Here is a 20149-nt window from a genome sequence, read left to right on the forward strand (position 1 = left end):
CCCAGGCTGCCACTCCGGCCCTGTGTGGTCGAGTCCTGTCCCCTCTCTGGACCTCTATTTCCTCATTGTAAAATGTCAGGTTGCGGGGGTCACGGGCGCTGTGAGCGGGGTGCTGGATGAGGCGGTGTTGATGGACACAGACACGCAGAGGGCAGGGATGAAGCCTGCAGTGGGCCTGGGCCCTGGGACTGTATTTCTGCCTCCAGCTGTCTTTGCATCTGACCTCTTCATTTTGCAGATGGGAAACTGAGGCTCAGAGGGGCTGCGGGATGGGTTGTGGGGGGCAGGGCTTTCCCTGTTATTCCAGGCCACAGCCTCCACCCCACACCACAATTCCTGGGGCCACTGCTCTGGGCTCTCCTCCTCCTCCAGCTGGACCCTTCCCATCAGGCGTCGAGATGGAGCCCTCAGCTCAGAGCTCCCTGGAGACCTGCTGTGTGGCCCTGACCTGGTGCTGACTCTCTCTGGGCCCTGGCTCCTTCTCTGTGGTCCAGCAAAGGATCTAGAGGCCCCTGGGGGAAGTGGTGAAATCTCAGCCTGCGGCCACCAGCCAGCCCAGAGTCAAAGCCAGGCACGAGGCCAGGGCAGCCCCGCCCCAGGGGCTGGCCCAGCCTTGGACATTTCATAACGGAAGGGCTGCTGGGCAGAGCAGGGCCGACCAGGAGGAAGGGCAGCTTGGCAGGGCCTCAGGTACGGTGTTCTGCGGAGGCTGGGGATATAGCGGCCAGCAGTCAGGGCCAGGGACCTGCTGGCGGGCTGGCTCGGGGACTCTGGGTTGCAGTCTGTCCTGGGAGGCCTGGCCACTCACAGCCACATACAGAGAGACTGGCTTTGTCTTCTCAGAGCTTCTCTGCCCGCCTGGGGAGAAAGGGGAAGGAGGAAGGGACTCCCCCTTGACCCAACCTAAGAGAACAAAGAGAGAGGGGCCAAGGGTCCCTGAGGCCAGGCAGCACCTTTATTTTGTCTGAGCCGGGCTGCTGCTCCTCCTCTCCCTGGAGTTACTAAGGGAGCCAAGGGCCCCAGCTCTGGACCCGCTGCCCCAGGAAGGGATGCACCCCCTGTCCCTGGGGGGTGGGGTCAAGCATCCTTTAGCGACACATTTCCTGGCACCCGGCACGCACGCCTGCTGCCAGGGTGGGGTGCGCAGTGAGACGTTCCGAGCGATTGTGTTCTTGGAAATCGACTCTGCCGGAGTCCAGGAAGGAGGGTCTAGCCGGCCCCGCCCTGCCGAGAACTGTTATCAGAGGAACTTCACCAGCATCAGGGAGTGGGTGTACGCCCTCTCCGCGTGGTAGGGCTGGGGTTGGCTCAGCTCATGGCCAACGGTTGGTCCCCAGCTCCCCACACCCCTTATGGAAGGGAGGGCCCTGCTGCCTAGAGTTCGGGAGACCTTGTAAAAATCCAGGTTAATGTCACACAGGGGGCGAGGGGTGGGTGGTATCACATTGGAGACCCTAGGGCATTGGGACCTGCAAGGCCTTCAAGGTAGCCCTGTGACCTACACCTCTGACAACCTGACGGGGTGTCCCCCGGGCCCTGAGACCACCGTGTTCACCTCTGTCACTCTTGCCTGCCCTGCATCCCTGCCCCCACCTGGGTCTCAGGTTGATATCCTGGCCTCCCTGGTGTCTACCCTGGGCCAAGATCTCCTCAGTCTCCCAGCGCAGGGTCTCCTCCCTGAGGCCCCCCTGGCACAGCCATTCTTTGCAGTCTTGTCTGAATCAGGATCGTTCAGAGCCATCCTCACGGAGCGCCCACGGGCTCGGCCCTGCACCAAGCGCTTTACAGCACCACAGGGTAGCTACGGACACCATCCCCGTCGCACAGATGGGAAAAGTGAGCCACAGAGAGGCCAAGCCACCTGCCCAGGGTCTCCTAGCTAATAAACAGAGCTGCTGCGATTGGGACCCAGGCCCTCGGGCCCATGACACGTCCTATTGGGAGCGTGCTCTTAGAAGGCCTGTGGGGGGCTTCCTAGGTGGCGCAGTGGTTAAGAATCCGCCTGCCAATGCAGAGGTCATGGGTTCGATCCCAGCTCCAGGAAGATCCCACATGCCGCGGAGCAACTAAGCCCGCGTGCCAAAAAAAAAAAAAAAAAAAAAAAAAAAAAGAAGGCCTGTGGTATAGATGGGGAAACTGAGGCAGAAAGAATGAGAGGGTGGGCGGAGGTGGGGGCTGGGAGATAGCTCAGCGGCAGGACCAGCCGGGGGCGCAGGGACGGGGCTTGGGCGACAGCTGTGTCCTGATGATACTTGGAGGCAGCAGACCTGAGAGTCCACCCCATTTGTCACCCTCCTCGGTGCCACATGACCTGGGCCTCAGCTTCCTTCAGGGGTGCCACCCAAAAGCCATGCTGCACCCGCATCCGGCACCCCCGCTGCACAGTGCCTGGCACAGTCAGTGCCCAGTCATTATTATTATTCATTATTATTATTATTAGAGAATCTCCAGGCTCATGGCCTTGAGGGAAGCTCGCTGGCTCTGGGCCCAGGGGAACCAGGCCCGTCCCTTGTCACATCAAGTGACTTAGCAACTCCAAGGGATGTGGGCTCAGGGCCCCCAGACCACCCGATGTGGGAACCCCCTCATTTGTGTGTCCACAGCGGCTGGTCAGCTCCCTTGTGAGGTCACAGGCCCCGGGTCTCCCCCGGCCCCAGGCCCCAGGCAGCCTCCTGTCATCTGCTTACCTGGGTGGAGTCCAGCTCCCCGTCCCCCCAGCAGGCACCCCCTGGGGCCTCGGTCTGACCAAACTGCAGGGGGCAATATTGTGTGAGTTGACCTCAGTGTTGCCAGGAGAGGCTGCTGGAATGTTCCAACCAGACCTCCACCCCCGCACAGCTCCCCACCCCTCACTGTACTTGGAGATGCACTGTTCAAGTGACGTGCCTTACATTTTTGTGGGTTCTACAGAGACTCGGGAAAGTGCAAAGAAGGCTGCGGAGGCAGGAGAGGGGCGGGTGTGGTTCTCCCTCAGCATTCACCAGCAGAAGTCTGAAGGTAAGAGAGAATCGGGGGAGGGTAGAGAGGTAAATATTTGTTGAGTACTTGGTTACAACAGCCACAGCTGACCCTTCCTGAGGTCTTACTACATGCACAGTGGCCGGTGCTTCATGTGGCCTTGTGTCATTGAATCCTTGGGACAAGGAGGCAAGTGCTATTAGCATCCCCATTTTATAGACATGGAAACTGAGGCAGAGAGAAGACGAGCGACTTGCCCAAGGTCACACAGCCAGAAGAGGCAGGGTCAGGGTTTGAGCTCAAATGGTGGCTCTAGGGGTCAGTAAGGCTCTTGGCTGCTGGGTCTCTGGCCAGTGTGCCTTCTTCCCAGGAGGGTTGGTGCGGAGGGCGAGGCTGGGGCTGAGGGGGGCTCTGACGATGTCTCCGTTCTGCTACACTGTCACCCTTTCTGGGGGACACGGTGCCCTCCCTGTGCCCAAGACAGCTGCCCCGTTTCTCCTGATCGGAGCAGGAGACCTGTGGGGTCAGTTTGGCCCCCATCATGCCTAGAGGGACAGCGTAGGGCTCTGGCCAGGCTCTTGGCACGGAGTGCCCATCAGGCCAGGCCATCCTGTTGGCTGGAGCTGTTCAGCCCTCAGGGCCATGGAGCCCTCCAGAAACCTCAGGGCCGCGGCGGCAGTAGCCACTTAACAATAGCTGGTAGCCTTGGTGACACTGACGCCCTGTCCTGGCCTTAGAACTGGCCAGCATGGTCTCATCCTTGATAAACACCCATCAGCTGGGAGGCGGAAGGGTGACTCTAACAGATGAGGAGATTGGGGCACAAAGCCCGGATGATGAGTTACACAGGTAAAGAGGGGCCCTGCCTCCCAGTCCAGTGGGAGAGGAGAGAGAGGGACGAGGCGCGGCAGGGGCAGGGAGGTGGACGGAAGGGAGCCAGGTGTTTGTCATAAGGTGTGACACAGTGCAGTGGGGAGCGGAGCCAAGGGGCCACTGTGAGAACGTGCAAGGGAGTAATCACGGTGGGTTGCCTGAAGGAGGCATCAGCCAAGCAGAGACCCAAGGGGAAGGCAGCCAGAGAGAAAAGGAGGAAAGGGTGCCCATGGGTCCTTGGCACCAGGCCGAGGACTGAGTGCGTCAGAGCGCTCCTCTGATGAGCTTCAAGTAAACAGGCGGGGGCCCGGGGGCACATCAGGGCCCCTACCCTGCCTGCCAGCCCTGGCCGATGGTAGCAGGGAGGCATGGCTGCCCCCTCACCCCTCGACCCCCATCATTCCCTGCTCCTCCCGCACTGTGGCGGGCGGGGCTGGGTGGGCAGCAGGGCCTCTGGGAGGTGGGGTTCTTCTTTCCCCATTTTGCTGTGGAGCTGGGGCACAGGGAGAGGAGTCCTGTCACCCAGCCCTCTGAGCCACCGGCCAGCTGGCCTCCCTGGGCAGGGCCCCTGGGCTGGAGACAGTGGGAGACAGAGCATCCTGTGTCTGGAATGTCACAAAGTGGTGGCTGCAGTGGCGGTTGGTGGACTGTCCCTCTGGTTACCAAACTCCCCCTGGTGACACCATTCAGGCCTGCGGGGGTGAGGGCTGCCTGTCTCCAGGAGGCGCACCGGAGCAGGGTGGGGGCCACGGCTTAGGGCTAACTTCTGTGTGGCAGGAAGAAGTGTGGTCCCCTGGCTCCCTGCTCACTCTGAAGGGGCATGGAGTAACTATCCCCAAGCCTACACCCAGTCCCATGACTGCCTAGGGGTCCAGAGCCCTCCTGCCCACTGGCCAAGAGGCGTGGTCTGTATGTAGTTCTGTTGGTGGGTGTCTAAGTGTGTCCCCTGTGTGTGTGTGTGTGTAGGTGGGGCAGCCCTGCTACCTGGGGTTACATGTGAGTCCCCGTGGGGGTGTCCATGGGCCCCCACGGGTGCAGGCAGGGGTGGTGGAGGGGGCCATGGAGGTGGGGGCACCCCGGCCCACGCTGCCCCACCCGGCAGGATGGACCCCTTCGCAGACACACTGCAGCGGCTGCGGGAGGCCTTCAGCTCGGGGCGCACGCGGCCGGCTGAGTTCCGGGCCGCCCAGCTGGAGGGCCTGAGCCGCTTCCTGCAAGAGAACAAGCAGCTTCTACAGGAGGCACTGGCGCAGGACCTGCACAAGGTGGGTGTGGGCGGGGAAGGGGTGGGAGGAGGAGGGCTGGGGTGGGGAGGCTGGGACGGGGAGATGGGGACAGCTGCATCCTCCATGAAGGGGAACTAAAAGCCCTCGGACCCCACCTCCCTTCCTATGCCCTAACCCGCTCTTCTGCTTTCACCCATTCATTCATTTCTTCATTCACTCCACTCCAATTTTTTTTTTTTGGCCATGCCGCACGGCTTCTGGGATGTTAGTCCCCTGACCAGGGATTGAACCCATGCCCTCGGCAGTGAAAGTGCTGAGTCCTAACCACTGGACCACCAGGGAATTCCCACGCCACTGCTATTTATTGAACACTTACTATGTGCCAGGTACTCTGGGGATACCACAAATAAAAGAAAGTCCCTGTGTTCAGGGAGCTGGCCTCCTGGGGAGAGACACGACTAGACAGTAAATAAATACAGAGCACGTTGGATGGTAATAAATGCCCTGGAGAGACCCTCCCAGTGTGAAGGGGGTGAGAGGGCCAGGGTCAGGGTGCTCTTTTACATGTGGGGGTCAGGGAAGTTTTCTCTGAAACGGTGGCATTTGAAGGAGGAGGGGGAAGGATCCATGTGGGCCGGGGGGAATGGCAGAGGGCACAGCATGTGCAAAGGCCCCGAGGCAGGAGATGCTGGGTGTATTTGTGCTTGAGGAGCATCATGGAGGCCAGCGTGGCTGGAGGGGAGGGGACGAGGCAGAGATATGCAAAGGGTGTGGTCCAAGGAGGTGGGTCACACTGCTAGGGCCCCATGGGTGTGGAGGACCTCGGCTTCACTAGGTACCATGGGCGTCAAGGCCTCTGTCCACACCCTGGAGGCCCGGGGGCTCAGCCCCTCCCATCTCCAGCAGCAGCCACGGCAGGACCCCAAGAAATACACATCCTTGTAGGTAGCCTTGCACCCTCTCAGCCAGCAGGGCCCACCCGCCTGGCTGCCACTGCCCCAGGACAGCTGTCCAGGGGCTTCTTCTCTGGACAAAATGTGCCTGTGCTTGCCACAAAGGCCACGGTGTCCAGGCTCACCCCTGATGCCCCAACGGCCCCTCACCACCTGTAACCCTCCAGGGCTGTGACTCTTTGTGAAATGATAAGGTCCTGCTTTGATACTGAACACCAAGAACAGGCCCACGGTGCATGTCAGCTGCCGGCCAGCCCCTGTGGCCACCACGCGTCCCCAGGGGGCTGCAGAAGACCCACACTGGCTTCTGCTGGGCACTGAGCTCATTTTCTCCCCAAACCTCCTGTGCCCACGAGCGGGACCCTACAGCGAACCCTAGGGTCATCCCTTTCCACCCTCCCGCCTCCCCTGCCCTTCCGTGGGGCCTGCTGGCTCCACCCAGGTCGCGCGAGAGATGCTGGCCCGGGCAGGTCCGGGAGGGCCTCTGCAGCCTCCTTGGGACCCACCTGATGGGCAGGCACCCAGCCAGAAGTGCCTGTCTCCAGAGCAGTCATGGACTTCGAGACTAGTGTCTTGTGGCATCCGGGGTCAGGGGTCAGGGCACCCCCATTCATGGGGACAACAAAAGCTGGCCACAGGACTTGTCCTGAGGACGTGGCCTCCTGGTGACACCTACTCCCTTTCTCAGTGTCCTGAAACTTTCTATGTGTCACCATGTGTGGGACTGTAGCCAGGTGAGACCCGGCTCCCTCTTCAGCCATTTCTGGAATCATCTGTTGCCCCATTTATAAAACCAGGGCACCAGGTCATACTCTTCTTGGCTCTCTGACACCCAAGGGGCCTGACTTTGCCTCCCTGAGGGGAGTGTCCATTCCCTTGACCTGGTCCAGGTCAGAGGGGCTCACACCCCCTACCCTGGCTTGTTGGGCTCTCTGGGGACTGGCACCTCCACTAAGCCTCTGTCCCGCCCACCTGCTGACCTGGACAGTCTGCCTCTGTGAGACCTGACCCGATAGTCTATCTGGTCCCTGTTCTACTTACGGTTCAGATTTCAGCTCCTGCCTCCAACCCTCAAGGCTCCAGGAGCCTGGGCCCCACAAAGGGAGCAGAAGCCCAGAAAATCCAACCTGGTCCCTCCCTCTGGTCTGATCCCTTGCTCTGGTCTTGGCCAGCCCTCTCCCCCACCCTCCCAGCAGGCAGCATCTGCCCTGTCTGCCCTGCCTGAATCCTCCCATTTAATGCACAATAGCCCTTCCAGGTAGAGGTGCTTGCACACAGTCAACCCCAGAGGAGACTCAGAGAGGGCATGTTCTTGCCTAAAGGCACACAGCCCTGGCTCAAAACAGCCTACTCTTCCAAAGTCATGGCATTCAGTGGAGTCCAGATCACCCCTTAAACAGGCCCAAACCTCACTCAGGTCACAGGAGACCTCGTTGGGCAGGTGTGTGGGCTGTGGGCACAGGCATAGTAGAAGGCATGCCTGAAGCAGGCTCAGCTCCTAGCAGCGCTGGTGGGTGTGGCTTCTTCCCCCAAGGTCCCTGCATCCTCCCCCACTCCTCCCTACCTCACCAAGGCTCAGCTCTGGCACTCCTGGGCCCACCGCCCTATCCACTGGCAGGAAGGAGCTTGCACCATGACAGCTGAGTCTCAGGCATCAGGACAGCCTGACCCTAGGGTCCTGGGCCCTGAGCCTCCTGCTGCCTGCAGCCCACAGGCTGGTCCCTTCTCCCTCGTGGGGGTGGGGCAGGCATGCCAGCCGGCAGAGATCAGAACAAAGTCCCTATTGATTTTCACCTCTTTCTGACTCCTGCCCTTGAAATCTGCCCTGGCCCCTGGGCTGTGGGAACTGATGGCATTTACCCAGAGACACGTGTCCCCAGTGTCCCCTGCAGACTGACATCCACAGAGCAGGCCACAGAAGGCCACACAGACAGTGCTGTTAAACTGAAGTTAGATCCTGTCCCTGCTCTGCTCAGCAGTCCTCACCCCAGCTGCCTGGCCTCATCACCTCACCCACCTTTCTCCTTGCTAATCAGGAACAGAGCAAGCTGGCACACCTCAGGGCCTTTGTACATGCCACACCCTCTACCTGGAATATTCTGCCACCAGGTATCCATGGGCTCCCTCCCTCCCTTTCTTCACTGCTCAAATGTCACCCCATCCCAAAGGCCAGCACTAACCATCTTGTATAAAAAGGAGCAAAGACACGCACACACACTCCAGCAGTCTAGCCCCCTTCTCGTGGTTCCTCCTCTCATTGCACTTGCCACGTCCTAATGGAGTAGTCAGTGTTCTGATCATCACGTCGACTGTCCCCCCCCCACAACGTCAGCTCCGTGGGGCGGGGTTTCTGTCTGTCTCAGTCACCGTTGCCTTCCCAGCACAGGAGTGGCGCCCGTGCACTGTAAGCATCCCGTGAGTGTGGAGTGAATGAATAAATGAGTGGACGAAGGAGTGAATGAGACAGGCCTTGCCTGGGAGGGGCTCTGCCCTCCCCAGGGTTCCGGCCACCTGCAGATCCTGGGGCCCCACCGGAGCCTGCCCCTCCCTCTCCCCTGCAGTCAGTCTTCGAGTCAGAGGTGTCTGAAATCAGCATCAGCCAGAACGAGATCAACTTGGCCCTTAGGGACCTGCGGGCCTGGATGAAGGATGAGAAAGTGCCCAAGAACCTGGTGAGTGAGCCTGGGGGTCAGGGCCGCAGGCAGCCTCTCTGGGTGGAGGGTGGAGCCGAGGGGCTGGGGTCTCGGCACCTCACCGCTCAGCATCGCACTGGCCCTGGCCCAGGCCACGCAGCTGGACTCGGCCTTCATCCGCAAGGAGCCCTTCGGCCTGGTGCTCATCATTGCCCCCTGGAACTACCCCCTGAACCTGACCCTGACGCCTCTGGTGGGCGCCCTTGCTGCAGGTGAGATGGAACCCCCCCCCCGCCCCCTGCCCAGTCCCCCAGCCTCGGGGCCTCACAGCCACCCACAGAGCCAGGGAGGAGGGGGAGCTGGCACCAGGTGGCTAAGACGGCCCGGTTCCCATCTGGCCCACCATCCCGGGCTGTGTGGCCTGGGGGCCGGCACGGCGCCCCACTGAGCCCCGTATTCTTCACCTGAAGGTGGAACGAGGCGGGCACCTGCCCTGCAGGTGTGAGGACTGAGTGGAGAGGGGGAGTGGCTACAACTGGGCCCGCTCTCTCCCCCTGCCCCGCCCCGCCCCGCCCCGCAGGGAACTGCGTGGTGTTGAAGCCCTCGGAGATCAGCAAGAACACTGAGAAGATCTTGGCCGAGGTGCTGCCCCGATACCTGGACCAGGTGAGCAGGGCCAGGTGCAGACCCAACAGCCACACGGGGGCTGAGCCAGGCCGGGCATCACCCCCGGGCCGGGCAGCCCTTGGTGTGGTCCTCGGCAGGACCTCCAACCTCAGTCCTGCCTCCTCTGGGTTGTGTGGTCTTAGCCAGGTCACCGTCCCCTCAGCCTATTTCCCTCTGTGTGAAACAGAGGGGTGGGGCTGTCCCCAGGGGGTCCCTGTCTGTCTCTGGTCAGCCCTGCTCGCCCCGTGCTGGCCTCAGCCCCAACCCCAACCCCAACCCCCAGGCCCCGACCTCACACCTGTTGGGCTGGGACTGCCGGTGCCCAGTGCCCCTGGGGAGCTCCCCACTGCCCACTCCGCCCCCACCCAGCCCACCTGGAGCCCTGGCACCTCTAGGTCAGGCCAGGCAGGTGGGGCGCGATCTCAGGCAGGCAAGCTGCCCTCTGGGCTCTCAGGCTGGGCGTGGGGGAGGTCCCAGAGGGGGCTCTCTGCCCATCTGCTTTGCAGAGCTGCTTCGCCGTGGTGCTGGGCGGGCCCCAGGAGACGGGGCAGCTGCTGGAGCACAAGTTCGACTACATCTTCTTCACAGGTGAGGAGCCGGCTGCGGGTGAGCGGCTGGGGGGGGTGCAGCATGGGAGGGCTCGGAGGCTTGAGCCCAGCCCCACCCCCAGGGTTCTCGTCCCCAGCTCTGAGAGAGGCGACAGGGGGCAGAAGCAGACAGCCAGCCAGGAAGGACGCAGCCTGGGGCGAGTGCTGGGAGGTGCTCCGGCCCCAGGACGAGCTTGCTCCGCGCCCCCCCAGCAGGCTGGGAGCAGCCCTGGACCCCTGGGACTCTTGGGAGGGATGGGCCCCAACCCAGGAATCAGCCGTCTCCGCCAATCACAGTCACACATGACAGCATCCGCCTTTGCTGAGCTCTCGCGGGGCCAGGCCCTCATCCAGGACCCCGCTGCCCGACAGCCTTGTCCGTGACCCCATGGCCCTTCTGGAGGGCTGCACAGATGAGGGTTCGGAGGCTTGGGCGACAAAGAGATGCAGGGCCCACTGCGGTAGCCAGGATTGGGCAGGCTGGATTTTGCTCCCAGAGGTCACCTGCCATCAGCCTGGGGTGTGCCCATGTGGCCCAGACACCACCTAGCTTCATGTGATCACGACAGTTTCCAGAAGACATGAAAGAGGGAGGAAGCAGACAGCCGGGTTACGGGGCCAGGCCCTGGAGGAGGGAGGAGCAGCCCCGCCTCCTGTGTTGCACACCTCATCTTCGTCAGAGCAGGGGACCTGCCATCTCTGCCTTTCTCCTCCCCAGACCCCGCCACCAGCCCAGGATAAGGCCTGCCGGGCATGACCCTAACAGACAGGGAGGACAACTGTGGGACCAGAGGGGCCAAGGTCCTCAGCTGCTCCTGTAAATTCCTAGGGGGTGGGAGCGCCAAGAGGAGGTAGCTGCCCACCCCACCTCCACCATCACGCCCCGAAGCTCGGTGGACGCTGGGCCCTGACCCCCCAGGACCAAGGGTGCAGAGGCAAGGCGGGCAGACCCCGGGAGGCCAGCTTCTAGGCCAGGTCCCCGAGGCAGCCTGTGCAGAGGCCGACAGACTGCCAGAAGCTAGTCTGCCGTGACCTCCCGACATCGCCAGGCCTCAGTTTTTTATGAGTAGGACAGGGGCCATCCCCAAGTCACAGGCCTGTCTTAAGGACAAATGGATGAAAGCCCTCGTCACAACACGTGGTCTGGGCAGCACCCACTCACTCACTCACTCACTCTTTACTGAGAGCACAGGCCACGCCCGGGCACTGCCAGGCCTTGGGATAAAGCGGGGCTAGGAAGACAAAGCCTCCTATGTTGTAGCAGAGCCCGTTCAAAGGTGGTCGGCGGGCAGGTGGGGACGCGCGTGGCAGGAGGTGGTCAGGACGGCCTCACAGACAAGGAGGTGTTTGAGCGAAGACAGGAGGACCTGAGGGAGAGGCTGTGGTCTGGGGAGGGCAGGGCGGTTGAGGGGGAGCTGGGGGCGGGCACAGGCAACACAGGGGCCTGGACGGGAGGGAGCAAGGTGGGCAGGGGAGCAGGAGAAAGTGAGGCCAGAGAGGCGACTGGGCTTTGGGCTCCTGTGCGCCGTGGCCGGGGAGAAAGGCCAGGGTCATCATGACAGAAACGGCAGCATGGGATGCTGGGCCAGGTATGGGCAGGAGTGTCTTGAGGCCTGGGGTGGGGTGGGGGTGGGGGGGCGGTGTCAGGAGGGGTCGGGGGTGGATGAGCGGAGGAGGACGGGACTGTGGAGGTGGGGATGAAGCGGGGGAGGGGGAGCAGGCCGTGGGTGTGGAGGGTGTCAGGGCTGCCAGGGTAGGTCAGGGAGACCCAAATGTGCACCAGCTACAGCTGGACTCTGGCCTTGGGCCACAGGAGTCCCTTTCAGAGGCCAGTAGACAGGTGGGCAGGGCGCCGGGTGCCAGGTTACAAAGAGTCACCTGCAGGCCCGAGCCTGGGATCAGAAGCAGGGAGACAGGGTGGGAGGGTGGGTCTCCTGGGTGTCTAACCGGAGCCGGGCCTGGCTTGCAGCTGGGGACAGAGGTCCTCCGGAACCTTCCACTGTGTGGGGCTGTGGGGGAGGGAGGGCAGGGGGAGGACCGCTCCCGGTGCAGCGGCAACCAACAAGGAAAAGCCCAGAGAGGGCATCCCTCGCCCTCAACCCCACTCAACCCCCTCTCCAGGGAGGCACAGGGCAGGAAGTGAACCCCCTTGAGGGGTCCCCACCCCGGGCTGAGGCCATCCCGCCTGAGCCGAGTGACCGAGTGCCCCTCCGGTTCCTTCCACCCCAGGGAGCCCCCGAGTCGGCAAGATCGTCATGGCAGCTGCCGCCAAGCACCTGACGCCCGTCACACTGGAGCTGGGGGGCAAGAACCCCTGCTATGTGGACGACAACTGCGACCCCCAGACCGTGGCCAACCGCGTGGCCTTCTTCCGCTATTTCAACACCGGCCAGACCTGCGTGGCCCCCGACTACGTCCTGTGCAGCCCCGAAATGCAGGCGCGGCTGCTGCCTGCCCTGCAGAGCGCCATCACCCGTTTCTATGGTGAAGACCCCCAGAGCTCCCCAGACCTGGGCCGCATCATCAACGAGAAGAATTTCCAGCGGCTCCGGGGCCTGCTGAGCTGTGGCCGCGTGGCCATCGGGGGCCAGAGTGATGAAAGCGATCGCTACATCGGTGAGTCCTGCCCTCCCTGCCTCTGTGCCCCGCCCCACCCCACCCCAGCTAAGGTCCTTCCACACTGGGGGCCACAGCTGGACCCCAAGCCTGGGCCCGGCCTGAAACCTCAGGCTCAGAGGCTCCCCCGACCCCACGGCTAGAGCCTAGCCTGGTGCATGGCTCTGGTGCCACGATTCTGTGACACTCGTGTCCGCGTTGCGTGTCGGAGCCTGTGACCCCACGACGCCACCCTCTGGCCCAGCTTCTCCAAGCTCAGACCCCAGAGATCTAGGGCTCAGGTTCTAAACTTCAGCCCCACCATCCGCTGCTCTGTGGGGCCACGACGCCAGGTGCTGTGAGCCCACGATTCCTGGTTCTGAGCTCCAACAGCCCGTCCTGAGCATCCACTATGCTGTGAACAAAGCGGCCCCGGTCTCCTGGGCCGAACGGCTCAGAGGGCGCCACTGCTGCTGCCCAACGGGGTCTGCGATCCGGTCACCCTCTGACTGCACGACCAAGGCTGAGTGGTTCTCTGGGCCCCACAGGCCCCGGTCAGGCTGGGGAGCCCCTCACGGTCACTTCCCCAGGGGCTGCAGGGAGATTATCTTCCCTCGAACATCCCTGAGCCGTGGTCCCTGCCTGCCCGAGGCCCCAGCCCTGGGGCTGAGCCGTCCCCTGTGCCCGGGCAGCCCCCACGGTGCTGGTGGACGTGCAGGAGACGGAGCCGGTGATGCAGGAGGAGATCTTCGGGCCCATCCTGCCGATCGTGAACGTGAGGAGCCTGGACGAGGCCATCGCCTTCATCACCCGCCGGGAGAAGCCCCTGGCCCTGTACGCCTTCTCCAACAGCAGCCAGGTGGGGCTGCACAGAGGCGGGGGCAGGTGGCAGCAGGAGGGTGGAGGGTAGAGTGGGGTCAGCAGAGGAGGGGCGTGGCTCCAGGAACAGAGTGGACCAAGGCGCCTGACAGGAGGGTAGGGGGTCCTGGTCCCTTGGGGACAACCACAGGTGGCACGCTTGGCTCTGTCCCTCTCCTTGCTCGTGGGGGCAGCAGGGCCCCCCCGTCCCCTAATCTAGGCCACATTCTCCTGGGCCTTTAGTGGGTGGCTCCCCAGGGTCTTCTCTAGGGTCCAGTATCCTCTCTAGGTCAGCTCCCACCTCCATTCTTCAGCATCATCTTGGCCTGGTGGCTGCAGTGTCCTCTTTCACGTGGAAAGCACACGTGATGTGGAATGGAACGACTGGGGGAGGATGAATGACCAGAATGTGCAGGCCCAAGAATGAGCCCTTGTCGCCTCCCCCCTCCCTGGGGCCTCCTTCCCTACTCAAGGCCCTGGGGCCGCTTGGGAGGCTCATGTGGGCGTGGGCAGGGGCCCCTAGCTCAGGACACACCTCCCCCTCCCCCAGCACTCCTGAGATCCCTCACTGACTGGGCAATGCTTTTTTTTTTGGCCATACCCTGCTGCATGTGGGATCTTAGTTCCCCGGACAGGGATTGAACTTGTGCCCTCTGCAGTGGAAGCACTAAGTGCTGGACTGCCAGGGAATTCCCCTGGGCAATGCTTTTTTTTTTTTTTTAAACAAACGTTTTATTTTGGAATAATTTTAGATTTACAGAAAAGCTGCAAAGATGTTCCAGGGAGTTTCCATATACTCCAGTTTCTCCCACTTAAGGGCCCTTACATTGGTCAAGACTAAGAAACTAACATTGGTACATTGCTGTCAACCATACTCCAGACTTTAGTTGGATTCTGCCAGTTTTTCTTTCTGCTCCAGGATCCAGGCAAGGGTCCCACGTTGCATTTAGTTGCCATGACTTCTCTGGTCTGCTGGTGGCTGTCTCTCAGCTTGAGGAGGGCCAGCCAGCTCTCCTGCAGAAGGTCCCCAATCTCAGTGGTCTGCTTATTTTCTCTTGAAAGAATACCACAGGGCCAAGGGCCCATCTGTCTATCCTATCAGGGGTCCGTGAGATCCACACATCACTGGTGAGGTTAACCTTCATCACTGCCCAAGGTCACTCACGTCTGGCACGAGTGTCCATCTAGGAGTGACTATTTTTCCCTCTCCTTATTCTATTCTTTGGGAGCAAGTCACTATGTCTAGCCCACCTTCAATGGGAGGGGTGGGATTAAGCTCTATCCTGTGAAGAGGGACTGTCCTCATTTATTAGTTGGAATCTGTAGGGACAATCGGGCTCTTGATTTGTTTCTTTCTAGCAGCATGGACTCCTGTGCATCTGCTTTATTTTCCGGGTTACAATGCAATACCACCTCATTTGTTTCCTTGTTCAAGTTGTCCCAGCTTTGGGCCCTGGGAGCTGCTATGTCCCTGACACCTGCCCATCCTTTTGTTTTCCAACCACTTCCTTCCCTTCTGGGTCTACAGGCTGCCCAGCCCTAGAATCAGCTGTTGTGCCAAGGAGCCCTGGTTTATCTGGGTAACATTAACTTTATTTTTTATTTTTTAAAGATTTTTTTTGATGTGGACCAACTTTAAAATTTTTATTGAATTTGTAACAATATTGCTTCTGTTTTATGTTTTGGTTTTTTGGCCGTGAGGCATGTGGGATCTTGGCTCCCTGACCAGGGATCGAAGCCACAACGCCTGCATTGGAAGCACCGGACCACCAGGGAAGCCCCGGATAACATTAACCTTAGAAAATGCTACACAGGAACTTCCCTGGAGGTCCAGTGGTTAAGACTCGGTGCTCCCAATGCAGGGGGCACAGGTTCAATCCCTGGTTGGGGAACTAAAATTCAGCATGCTGCACAGTGTGGCCAAAAAGAGAAAGAAGGAAACACTACACAGGTGTTTAGAAGTGGGGTGGCGGGGGGTCATCTAGCCGAGTGGCTTTCAAGCTTTTCTGACTGCCCGGCACTCTTCCAGGACACACAGTGACACAAGACACACGTCGCACCCCACATGCCCTGCCCTGGCTCCTCACCAAGCACTGATGATCCCAACTCTGTCTTCTGTTGTCCTTACCGCTGGTCTCAACGGGATTTCTGAGCCTGCGGATGGGGGTCCACTCCTCCCACCGGCAGGCAAGCCCTGACCTAGCTGTTACCTGAGGGTCACACGTTGTAACTAACGACAGCCAAGTTTTCGTGCAACGACTAATCAGTGTCTTCTAATCTTTTCCCCACTCATTCTTCAAATACACCTAGAGACGGGAGAGGAAGGGCTTTCATTAAGTTAAGCAAGGGTCAAGTTCATGTTTCCAAAATGCAAATCTCCATGTCCTCCCTGTGCTGCACGCCACAAGGCCCCCCACTGCCTTCCTGCCCCTCGGCCTCCCCACCTGCCCTTCGCTCTGCCTGGGGGGCCCTCCGACTCATCTCTGCCCCCACCTTGAGACCCAGCAGGCACCTCACATCCCTCCCGGGGACGCCTCCCTGGCCACCTGCCCCTCACCCTGCACCCTCCGTGTGCCCAGGAGGATGCTGGGTTTCCCACCTCCTCCCCAGGCCTGAGTCTGTGTCCACAGCCGCCTGCGTGGGCCACACGCAAGGGTTGCTCAAGAAGCACGTCTCCAGTTGGGGCTGAGGGGCAGGCTGCTCCACGACCACCCTCTTCAGCCCACACGGTGGCCTCAGACCCTGCATGGGTCCCAGGGCCCTGACGGGGCCGGACAGAGCCCTCGGGGCCCCAGCAGCTCCACCACCAGCCTGATAGCTGCTTCTCTCCCAGGTGGTCAAGCAGATACTGGCCCAGACCAGCAGCGGGGGCTTCTGTGGGAACGATGGCTTCATGCACCTGACCGTCGCCAGCCTGCCCTTCGGAGGAGTGGGTACGTGCTGGAGCTGTGCCGTCTGTTACCGTGACCCTGCGACCCGCTCCCCTCTGCAGAGTCTGAAGCAGAACCTTCCGGACTGTCTCTGCATTTCCATACTGTCTCTGCATTTCCATATGGAGGTGGACCCGCAGATACACAATTTAGGATTTTGTTTTTTTTTAAATTTTTTTTTGGCTGCGTTGGGTCTTCGTTGATGTGCATGGGTTTTCTCTAGTTGTGGCGAGCAGGGGCTGCTCTTCATTGCGGTGCGAGGGCTTCTCATTGCGGTGGCTTCTCTTGCTGCGGAGCATGGGCTTTAGGCGCTTGGGCTTCAGTAGTTGCGGCGCACGGGCTTAGTTGCTCCATGGTATGTGGGATCTTTCCAGACCAGGGATCGAACCTGTGTCCTCTGCATTGGCAGGCAGACTCTTAACCACTGCACCACCAGGGAAGTCCCCACAATTTAGGTTTCTTTCAAACATCACTGCGATCACTGTCCGCTGTGCTGCTATGGCTTTTCACCCCGACAGCAGGCCTGTCAGCACATGCGGGGTGGCCTTGGGTGTTCTCTTTACTCCATGGTGAGGCTACACGCTGCTCCTTCAACCCCTCCTGTGAACCCTCTGTCCCATGTTAGGCATGGGACACCCCGTGGAGACAGGGGCTCCACCGAGCCCCAGCAGCCCCCAGGACCACTGAGAAGTTCTGGCCTCTGAGGCTGGGCCCAGCAAGCCTAACGGCTGTGTGATGTGGGGCCACTACTTCCCCTCTCTGAGCCCACCTCCTCCTCAGGGGATGAGAGGGCCAGACACTTGCGGCCCTGCCACCTGCGCATACTTGGCACTACAGTAAATGACCAGCAGGGCCTGGCAGGCTGTCCTGGTGGGCCTGGACCCTCCCTGGGGAGCGGCCGGTGTCACAGGAGCACACAGCGGGCTGAGACTGACGCTGCGGCGGTGCAGGTCCAGGGCTGGGCAGTGCTGCTGTCCCTGGGTCTAGAACCCCCCTTCCCAGCCCACCTGGTTGCCCCACCTCCAGTCCCAGCCCCCCTCCTCAGGGAAGCATAGGAGTCTGTCTACAGGTAAATCTGACCCTGCTGCTCCCCCGACAAAGCCTCCCATGGCTCCCAGGCCCCTCAGACAGAGCCAGGGCCCTGACTCAGCTTCTTGAGCCCAGCCCTTGCTGGTCTGGCCATGGAGTCCTGCTCCAGCCTCCTTTCCCACTTCCTCGGATGCTGCGCAGGCCCCCACACACCACAGGTCACCCATCTCCAAGGCTTTCTGAGTTGTCCCCTAGCCTGGGCCTCTCTTGCCCCACACACCTACTTTATATCTGGTCAATTCCACATCCCTCAGGCCTCACTTACTCCAGGAAGCCCTCCTGGATTACCCCCGATTCCACCAGGCTGGGTACCCCGGACTTCCCACTGCCTGGTCTTTGCCTCCCTACCTAGACATTGATTTGCAATGTTGTTAGTTTCAGGTATACAGCACAGTGATTCAGTTCTATACATATACATATACACATACTCTCTTTTCCAGATTCTTTTCCATTATAGGTTATTACAAGATATTGAATATAGTTCACTGTGCTATACAGTAGGTCCTTGTTTATCTATTTTATATAGAGTAGTGTGTATCTGTTAATCCCAAATTCTCAATTCATCCCCCACCCGCCCTGGAATCCACTCTTGACCATGGTCTACCCATCGTGCCCCAGTACCTGGCACCCCCAACATTTATTTGAGTGGGTTTTGGCACCAGGCTCAGGGCTAAGCCCATTACCCACAGCATCTCAGGATTAGCCCACTTCACAGGTGGGGAAACCAAGGCTTGGGGGATGAAGTAGCCCACCCAGGTCATACTGTGTGACTGGCAGAGCCCAGGTCTGTCTGACCCCCTCGGCTGGCCCCTGGGGGCCTGACTGCCGTGTTCTCTGTCATTGTACAGGTGCCAGTGGGATGGGCAGCTACCACGGCAAGTTCTCCTTCGACACCTTCTCCCACCACCGCGCCTGCCTGCTGCGTCGCCCTGGCTTGGAGAAGATCTACGCCCTCCGCTACCCACCCCACACTCCACGCAACCTGAGGGTGCTGCTGATGGCCATGGAGACCCGCTGCTGCAGCTGCACGCTGCTCTGAGCCCACCCCAGGCACGGGGGCACTGAGGGCCCCTCCCAGCTCACGTCTATGACTCCTCTGCTGCTGCGGCCACCTGAGGCTGATGGAGACATGACTTGGGGTCCACGACACAGGAGAAAAGGACATGCCAAGGCCACAGCCCAGACCAGTGCTTGCCCTCCTCCCTCCTGGGGCTTCTCTTTTCAGGCTTTCAGCTGCCCCCCAACCAGGATGGGCCAAGTTGTGGGAACGTGGGAAACAGTGCGGTAACCTGCCCACCTGCTCCCATGCTGGCCACCTGTGTCCCAGGAGAGGAGGCCAGATGTGGGCACCTCTTGGGACCCCCCCTTTCTGGGGAGGGTGCAGAAGGGGCCTTGGCATCTGGTCCACGCTGCACTGAAGACGCGCTGTGACCTGGGTCATCCCTGCCCTCTCTGAGCCTGGTTCCCTGTCTGCTGCACAGATGAGGTGATTAGCACCTGAGATCATCATGAGAATTAAATTTTGGACCGTAATCACTGACTTCAAGCTCCAGATGTCCTGTCTCTTCCTTGGGGTGGAGGGAGGCTGCCTCCCCCTTCTCTCCCCCACCTCTCCCTCCAGGTCAGGCTAATGAGATGCATGCAGTAGGACCTCCCTTCCCTTCAGCTCGGGCCTCTTACGAGCTCTGGACACGCTCCTGTCCCCCAAGTGGCTGGCCCTGGGCACCTTGCCCTCCCGTGTCCCACACTGGACTCATCCTCCTCCCTGTCCTGCTCATCCTCCTGGGCCCTGACGCCATGGGGTGATCTCCCATCCACTCAGCCACAAAGCCAAACTCCTGGGCCTCCTGCTGGACACTCCTTTCTCACTTCCCAAGTCCCATCTTTGCACAATTCTGGATGATTCTATAACGCCACAGACGTCCCCAATCCACACACTAATTGCTGTGCCCAGGGCCATCCATCACCTACCTTCTTCCCCGGCCCAGCCCTTCTCCTCAGCGTACCCACTGATCTTCCCAAAGCCCACGGGAGCATGCCAGCCCTCAGCCTGAACGGCTTCAGTATCTCCCTCTGGCCCACAAGTCTGGACCCATACCAGTCTTTGGGAGGCTCTGCCCCAGCCCTCCCTCCCTCCCTCCCCCCAAGCCTATCCTTGTCCTCCTCTAACACACTTGATGTGTCCTCCTTCTCCGGTGGACCTCCGCACAGACGCTGGGCATGCTCTCAGGCCCTTGTTCTGCCCAACTCCTCCTTGCTCTCTGCTTGGATATCACCTCCTCCAGGAAGCCCTCCCCGACCACCTTCCACTCCCCCCAACACACAGGAGGCCTCAGGGTTCTTCTCAGTGTCCGCAGCCTCAGGGGTCCCTCTGCCACACAATTCACGGGGGGGGAACACGGGTTTGGGGGATGTTGAGGGACGGGGCTCCCGAGTCATACAGATCCAGGAGCGGTTCAGGCGGCCTGTCTCCGCGGCTCTAAGGCTTGGACCAAGTTCTTACACCAGTCCGTGCCTCAGTTTCCCCATCTGTAAAGCGAGAACAGCCGTTCCTCCGCACAGGGCTGCCGTGAAGATTACACGAAGTCGCCTGGGTGAAGGTTTAGCACAGGGCAGGCAGGGCTCCCGCGCGGAATCACCCTCATCACTCTCGCCCCGCCGACGCCCAGCGAGTCTCCTCTAGCCCAGGGTGCCCGGTCCGACCCGAGCAGCACCCTTAAACCACGCCCCGGATGTCCCGCCTCAGGGAGCTCGGGAGTCCCGCCTCCTCGGCCGCTCCCG

The 20149-nt window shown here is 60.8% G+C and overlaps 1 protein-coding gene and 1 long non-coding RNA gene across 2 annotated transcripts; one reads left to right on the forward strand and one right to left on the reverse strand.

Annotated features, from left to right (window-relative positions):
- The first annotated feature begins 635 nt into the window (after nucleotides 1-635).
- Nucleotides 636-18910, forward strand: ALDH3B1 (aldehyde dehydrogenase 3 family member B1). Its single transcript, XM_057728846.1, has 11 exons — nucleotides 636-690; nucleotides 2911-2997; nucleotides 4934-5096; nucleotides 8572-8682; nucleotides 8795-8915; nucleotides 9224-9309; nucleotides 9816-9897; nucleotides 12126-12512; nucleotides 13184-13350; nucleotides 16183-16282; nucleotides 18217-18910. Exons 3-11 carry the CDS (start codon nucleotides 4935-4937, stop codon nucleotides 18405-18407), a joined length of 1407 nt encoding a protein of 468 aa, XP_057584829.1. The 5' UTR covers nucleotides 636-690; nucleotides 2911-2997; nucleotide 4934; the 3' UTR covers nucleotides 18408-18910.
- On the reverse strand, nucleotides 14069-20058 carry LOC130849721 (uncharacterized). Its single transcript, XR_009052787.1, has 3 exons — nucleotides 19872-20058; nucleotides 15437-15655; nucleotides 14069-14363 (listed from the first exon to the last, which is right to left on the reverse strand). It is a non-coding gene; the product is annotated as an uncharacterized LOC130849721 (long non-coding RNA).
- Nucleotides 20059-20149: the final 91 nt, after the last annotated feature.

This window comes from Hippopotamus amphibius, chromosome 3, assembly GCF_030028045.1.
Source record: "Hippopotamus amphibius kiboko isolate mHipAmp2 chromosome 3, mHipAmp2.hap2, whole genome shotgun sequence".
Classification (NCBI taxonomy): domain Eukaryota; kingdom Metazoa; phylum Chordata; class Mammalia; order Artiodactyla; family Hippopotamidae; genus Hippopotamus; species Hippopotamus amphibius.